This window comes from Medicago truncatula, chromosome 3, assembly GCF_003473485.1.
Source record: "Medicago truncatula cultivar Jemalong A17 chromosome 3, MtrunA17r5.0-ANR, whole genome shotgun sequence".
In the NCBI taxonomy this organism is placed as follows: domain Eukaryota; kingdom Viridiplantae; phylum Streptophyta; class Magnoliopsida; order Fabales; family Fabaceae; genus Medicago; species Medicago truncatula.
Genome location: NC_053044.1, coordinates 14579537 through 14586777, shown reverse-complemented (window position 1 = coordinate 14586777; position 7241 = coordinate 14579537). Strand labels below are relative to the sequence as shown.

The 7241-nt window shown below is 42.0% G+C and overlaps 1 protein-coding gene across 1 annotated transcript; it reads left to right on the top strand.

The window, feature by feature from the left end:
- The first annotated feature begins 2004 nt into the window (after nt 1-2004).
- LOC120579508 (uncharacterized) lies at nt 2005-6919 on the top strand. Its single transcript, XM_039831914.1, has 4 exons — nt 2005-2382; nt 2977-5803; nt 5933-6327; nt 6896-6919. The coding sequence occupies exons 1-4, from the start codon at nt 2005-2007 to the stop codon at nt 6917-6919; spliced, it is 3624 nt and encodes a 1207-aa protein (XP_039687848.1).
- The last annotated feature ends 322 nt before the right edge of the window (nt 6920-7241 follow it).

Here is a 7241-nt window from a genome sequence, read left to right as displayed (position 1 = left end):
GACAAAACAAGGGTTCAAACTTTCCGTGACCTTTGTGAAGCTTTTGTGGAACAGTACAGTTACAATGTAGACATGACTCCGGACCGAAGTGATCTCCAAGCCATGACTCAGGGAGATAAAGAGACGTTCAAAGAGTACGCCCAACGGTGGAGAGACACCGCTGCCCAAGTCAGCCCACGAATTGAGGAGAAAGAGATGACCAAGCTCTTCCTAAAAACTTTGAATCATTTTTATTACAAAAAGATGGTCGGGAGTACACCAAAGAGCTTCGCGGAGATGGTTGGTATGGGAGTACAGTTAGAAGAAGGAGTCCGAGAAGGACGCTTAGTAAAGAATGCAACTCCTGCCAGTGGGACCAAGAAGACCGGGAACCATTTCCCGAGGAAGAAAGAGCAAGAAGTCGGTATGGTGACTCATGGAAGGCCTCAACAAACTTATCCAGCCTATCAACACATTGCTGCCATCACGCCCACCTCTCACCCTTTTCAACAAACAAATAACCATCCTCAAATACCACAATATCCTCAAATACCACAATATCCTCAAATACCACAATATCCTCAATTCCCACAAAATCCTTCACCACAAAATACTCAACAACAAAATTTCCAACAACAACCATACCAACAACAACCATACCAACAATACCCATACCAACAATACCCTCAACAAATTTTCCAACAACAACCTTATCAACAACGCCCACAACAACCTCGACCACCAAGAATGCCGATTAACCCAATACCAGTCACCTATGCAGAATTACTTCCCGGCTTACTCAAGAAAAACCTTGTCCAAACTAGAACAGCTCCTCCTATCCCAGAAAAACTACCATCTTGGTATAGACTTGACCAAACTTGTGACTTCCATGAAGGGGGCCGTAGCCATAACATTGAAACTTGTTATGCCTTTAAAAGCACAGTGCAGAGGTTGATCAATGATGGAAAAATAACTTTCACAGACTCAGCGCCAAATATTCAAACAAACCCATTGCCGAATCATGGTGCCGCAACAGTCAACATGATCGAAGATTGTCAAAAGACTCGTCCCATTCTAAATGTTCAACATATCAGGACACCCTTGGTCCCGTTACATGCCAAGTTATGCAAAGTCGACCTTTTTGAGCATAATCATGATCTCTGTGAAATATGCCTTATGAACTCCGGAGGATGTCAGAAAGTAAGAAATGATATTCAAGGGCTTCTAGACCGAGGAGAGCTTGTGGTCGAAAGGAAGTGTGATGATGTGTGTGTAATAACTCCCGAAGGGCCTTTGGAGGTATTTTATGACAGTCGAAAGTCAACTATCACCCCTCTGGTGATCTGCTTACCGGGTCCACTACCATATGCTTCTGAAAAAGCCATTCCATACAAATACAATGCCACCATGATTGAAGAGGGTCGTGAGGTTCCAATACCGCCTTTGTCTAGTGTGGATAATATTGTTGAAGACAGTAGGGTTCTGAGAAATGGGCGCGTTGTTCCCATAGTGTTCCCAAAGAAGATTGGTGCTACAGTAAACAAGGAGGTTCGGACTAAAGATGCTGGTATCACCAAAGAAGTGGATCAACCCAATGGGGCTGGTACAAGTGCAGAGTTTGATGAGATTCTCAAGTTAATAAAAAAGAGCGAGTACAAGGTTGTTGACCAACTGATGCAGACTCCATCCAAAATATCCATAATGTCTTTATTACTAAATTCTGAGGCCCATAAAGATGCATTAATGAAGGTCTTAGAACAAGCTTTTGTGGATTATGATGTAACGGTGGGTCAGTTTGGCGGAATAGTAGGGAACATCACTGCATGCAACAACTTGAGTTTCAGTGATGAAGAGCTCCCAGCAGAAGGAAGGAACCATAATCGGGCGCTGCATATATCTGTGAACTGTAAAACCGATGCTTTGTCAAATGTGCTGGTGGATACTGGATCATCTTTGAATGTGTTGTCCAAAACAACTTATACCCAACTCGCTTACCAAGACGCACCTTTGAGATGAAGTGGGGTAATGGTGAAAGCTTTTGATGGCTCGAGGAAGGATGTCCTTGGAGAGGTGGTTCTACCTATCACAGTTGGGCCACAAGTTTTCCAAGTTAATTTTCAAGTCATGGACATTCAAGCTTCGTATAGTTGCCTACTGGGTCGACCCTGGATTCACGAGGCAGGGGCTGTCACATCCACGCTGCATCAAAAGCTGAAGTTTGTGAAGAATAGGAAGCTAGTAACTGTAAACGGTGAAGAGGCTTTATTGGTGAGTCATCTGTCATCTTTCTCTTTCATTGGGGCAGACGATGTCGAAGGGACACCTTTTCAAGGGTTTACTATAGAAGATAAGAATACCAAGAGGAATGAAGCCTCTATCTCGTCTTTAAGAGATGCTCAGAAGGTCATACAAGCAGGGGGGGTCCACAAGCTGGGGAAAGCTGATAGAGCTTCCAGAAAACAAGCACCGAGAAGGTTTGGGTTTCTTCCCATCTACTAGTTTGTCCACAGCAAAGAAAGGCACTTTCCACAGTTCGGGCTTTATCCATGCAATCATTGAAGATGATCCTGAAAGTGTGCCACGAGGTTTTATAACGCCAGGAGTATCCAGCCACAATTGGGTTGCTGTAGATGTTCCTTTTGTTGCTCACTTGTCCAAGTAATGCATTTGTCTAGTTTATGCCTTTCTTTTCAAAAAAACATCCTTTCGCCCCGCCCCAAGCGAAAGTGAACTTATCTAGGGCTTTTTATTTCAAGAAACTATCATCAATAAAATAAAAATGTCGTTTTTTTTCCGATGTTTTGTCTCATTTTCTTTTATGCTTTTCTGAAAAGTGGTAATACAAAAAACCCAACATAAATTTTCAAAAAAAATCTGCATATATCTTCTTTTCTAAAAATCATCCATCACATGTGCAGATTAGAAATCAACGAACCCGTTGAACAACATAACCCTATGATCTCTCCCAACTTTGAGTTCCCTGTGTATGAGGCGGAGGAAGAAGAAAATGAAAAGATCCCTGACGAAATCTCCCGACTACTCGAACAAGAGAGGAAGACCATTCAGCCTTATGGGGACGAACTAGAAGTGATTAACTTGGGCACCAAAGAAGACAAGAAAGAAATCAAGGTTGGGGCATCGCTCGAAACAAGTGTTAAAAAGCAAGTAATAGAGCTCCTCAAAGAATATGTTGATGTGTTTGCCTGGTCCTACCAAGATATGCCGGGTCTAGACACTGATATCGTGGTGCATCACCTACCATTGAAACCTGAGTGTCCGCCAGTCAAACAAAAGTTGAGAAGAACACGTCCTGACATGGCTCTCAAAATCAAAGAAGAGGTACAGAAACAGATCGACGCTGGTTTCCTCATCACATCAAATTACCCCCAATGGTTAGCTAACATAGTGCCTGTTCCAAAGAAAGATGGTAAGGTCAGAATGTGTGTTGACTACCGTGATTTAAACAAAGCTAGCCCGAAAGACGACTTTCCTCTACCTCATATTGACGTGTTGGTTGACAGTACTGCAAAGTCTAAAGTCTTCTCATTCATGGATGGATTCTCCGGTTATAATCAAATCAAGATGGCACCCGAAGATAGAGAGAAAACATCATTTATTACACCTTGGGGTACTTTTTGTTACAAAGTAATGCCGTTCGGTTTAATCAATGCAGGAGCTACTTATCAGAGGGGTATGACTACTCTTTTCCACGATATGATACATAAAGAGATCGAGGTCTATGTGGATGATATGATAGTCAAGTCGATTACTGAAGAAGACCATGTCAAGTATCTACAGAAGATGTTCCAGCGCCTGAGGAAGTACAAACTTCGTCTAAATCCCAACAAATGCACTTTTGGTGTCAGATCCGGAAAGCTTCTAGGCTTCATTGTCAGCCAAAAAGGCATCGAAGTAGATCCTGACAAAGTCAAAGCCATCAGAGAGATGCCTGCTCCGAGAACAGAAAAAGAAGTAAGGGGTTTTCTTGGACGACTAAATTACATCTCCCGGTTCATTTCTCATATGACTGCAACTTGTGGGCCGATATTCAAACTACTCCGCAAAGAACAAGGTATTGTGTGGACCGAAGATTGCCAGAAGGCTTTTGACAGCATAAAGAAGTACTTGCTAGAACCACCGATTCTCATCCCTCCAGTTGAAGGAAGACCTTTGATCATGTACCTAACGGTGCTAGAAAATTCCATGGGTTGTGTGGTCGGACAACAAGATGAAACCGGAAGAAAAGAGCACGCCATTTATTATTTAAGCAAGAAGTTTACTGAATGTGAATCTCACTACTCCATGCTCGAGAAGACATGTTGTGCTCTAGCCTGGGCTGCCAAACGCCTCCGTCATTATATGATTAATCACACTACTTGGCTGGTATCTAAAATGGATCCAATCAAGTACATATTTGAGAAGCCCGCTTTGACAGGAAGGATTGCACGGTGGCAGATGCTACTATCTGAATATGATATCGAGTACCGTTCCCAAAAGGCAATTAAAGGCAGTATTCTTGCTGATCACTTGGCTCACCAACCGCTTGAGGACTATCAACCTATCAAGTTTGACTTTCCTGATGAAGAGTTTATGTATCTAAAGATGAAAGATTGCGACGAGCCACTATTCGGAGAAGGTCCTGATCCAGATTCAGTGTGGGGATTGATATTTGATGGGGTTGTCAATGTATACGGCAACGGCATAGGGGCAGTACTCCTTACTCCTAAAGGTGCTCACATCCCTTTCACAGCAAGACTCCGGTTTGACTGCACGAACAACATCGCTGAATATGAAGCCTGCATCATGGGTATTGAAGAAGCCATTGATCTAAGAATCAAGAACATCGAAATATATGGAGATTCAGCTCTTGTAATCAACCAGATCAAAGGAAAATGGGAAACTCTTCACGCAGGACTAATACCTTATCGAGACTATGCAAGACGTTTACTGACCTTCTTCAACAAAGTGGAATTACATCATATCCCTCGGGATGAGAATCAGATGGCTGATGCCTTGGCTACTTTGTCTTCAATGATCAAGGTGAATCATCACAATGACGTGCCACTAATCAGTGTCAAATTCCTTGATAGACCCGCTTATGTGTTTGCCGCTGAAGCAGTTTTCGACGATAAACCTTGGTTTCATGATATTAAGGTGTTTCTCCAAACTCGAGAGTATCCTCCTGGAGCATCCAACAAAGATAAGAAGACTCTAAGAAGATTATCTAGTAATTTCTTCCTGAATGGGGACATCTTGTACAAAAGAAACTTTGACACAGTCTTGCTCAGATGTGTAGACAAATATGAAGCTGATTTATTGATACATGAAATACACGAAGGATCCTTCGGAATTCATCCTAATGGGCACACAATGGCTAAAAAGATATTGCGAGCAGGCTACTACTGGATGACAATGGAATCAGATTGCTACAAGCATACCAGAAAGTGTCACAAGTGTCAGATATACGCCGACAAGATTCATGTGCCGCCAACTACACTCAATTTACTTTCCTCTCCGTGGCCTTTCTCTATGTGGGGCATTGACATGATCGGAAGGATTGAGCCCAAAGCTTCAAATGGACACCGTTTCATCCTAGTGGCTATTGACTACTTCACTAAGTGGGTTGAGGCCGCATCGTATGCTAATGTGACCAAGCAAGTGGTGGTCAAATTTATCAAGAATCATATCATTTGTCGTTATGGCATCCCCAACCGGATCATCACCGACAACGGAACAAATCTAAACAACAAGATGATGAAAGAATTGTGTGATGATTTCAAGATCGAGCACCATAACTCTTCACCTTACAGACCTCAAATGAATGGTACTGTCGAAGCTGCAAATAAGAATATAAAGAGGATTGTCCAGAAGATGGTGGTGACTTATAAAGATTGGCACGAAATGCTTCCCTTTGCATTACATGGATATCGTACTTCTGTACGCACATCAACAGGGGCAACTCCTTTCTCCCTGGTATATGGCATGGAGGCAGTACTTCCTGTAGAAGTCGAAATTCCATCATTGAGAGTCCTAATGGAGGCTGACTTATCAGAAGCTGAATGGGTTCAGAATAGATACGACCAGTTGAATCTAATTGAAGAAAAGCGCATGACAGCCCTATGTCACGGACAATTATATCAAAAAAGGATGAAGCAGGCCTTTGACAAGAAAGTTCGTCCCCGTGAGTTTAAAGAAGGTGATCTTGTGCTCAAAAAGATTTTCTCTTTCCGACCAGACTCCCGAGGCAAGTGGGCTCCTAATTATGAAGGTCCGTATGTTGTTAAGAAAGCCTTCTCAGGTGGTGCCATGACTCTACAAACCATGGACGGTGAAGAACTTCCACAACCTGTGAACACGGATGCAGTCAAGAAATACTTTGTCTAAAAATTTTAAAGAACAGCTCGGTAAGTCGAAAACCCGAAAAGGGCGGCTTAGGCAAAAATGAGCGTCTCGGTGGACTGAAAACCCGAAAGGGCGGTCCAGGCAAAAATTAGAGACAATAAATAGAGATCGTCATCCTGATAGAGTGAAAACCCGAAAGGGCAGTCTATGCAAAAGTTAAGGATTAAAAGAAAAAGACAAAGTAACTGCATCCAGTCAGGCACAGATACACTTGGGGCATACCTGCTATCAAAAGTATTCGAGCCACAAGATAACGGGATTTCAAAGTTGTTAGAGAAGGATAGGGTTATGAAGTTCAACGTACCTTTCCCTTTTAAATTACCATTTCTTTTCAAACTTTGTAAAGAACTCCATGAAGTCATGCCATTGGCATAGCGTCATTCGATCAATAAACTTTGAGCCTTTACCTCTCTTTTGGTTCCCATTTGTTTTGTTTCACGAATTTTTCCTCTTTTATTGATGATAATATTTTGAAACAGATTTCTAAAACATTATAAAAAGCATAAACAAATAGATACAGCTTGGCACTCGGGAGTAAGAAAGGTGTAACACCCCGTTTTCCCAATATACAAATTTTATAAACAATTATCAGAGTGAAAACCATAAACGGGATATCACATAGAAACGTAATCCAAAAACAGTTAAATGATAATTTAACCTTCACAAATATCTTTAACATAGCAGCGGAAAATCAGCTAACATAAATCATAAACGTTTTTGGCACGCAGGCCCAATAAGTATCTCAAAAGAGTTTATCAAAACATAAGCAGTTCACGTAAAAGAATGAAGCATGTTATAGCATATAACCCCATCCCGTTACATATCAGAGCGACCTAGACGACACAGTGAAGGCAAGGCCA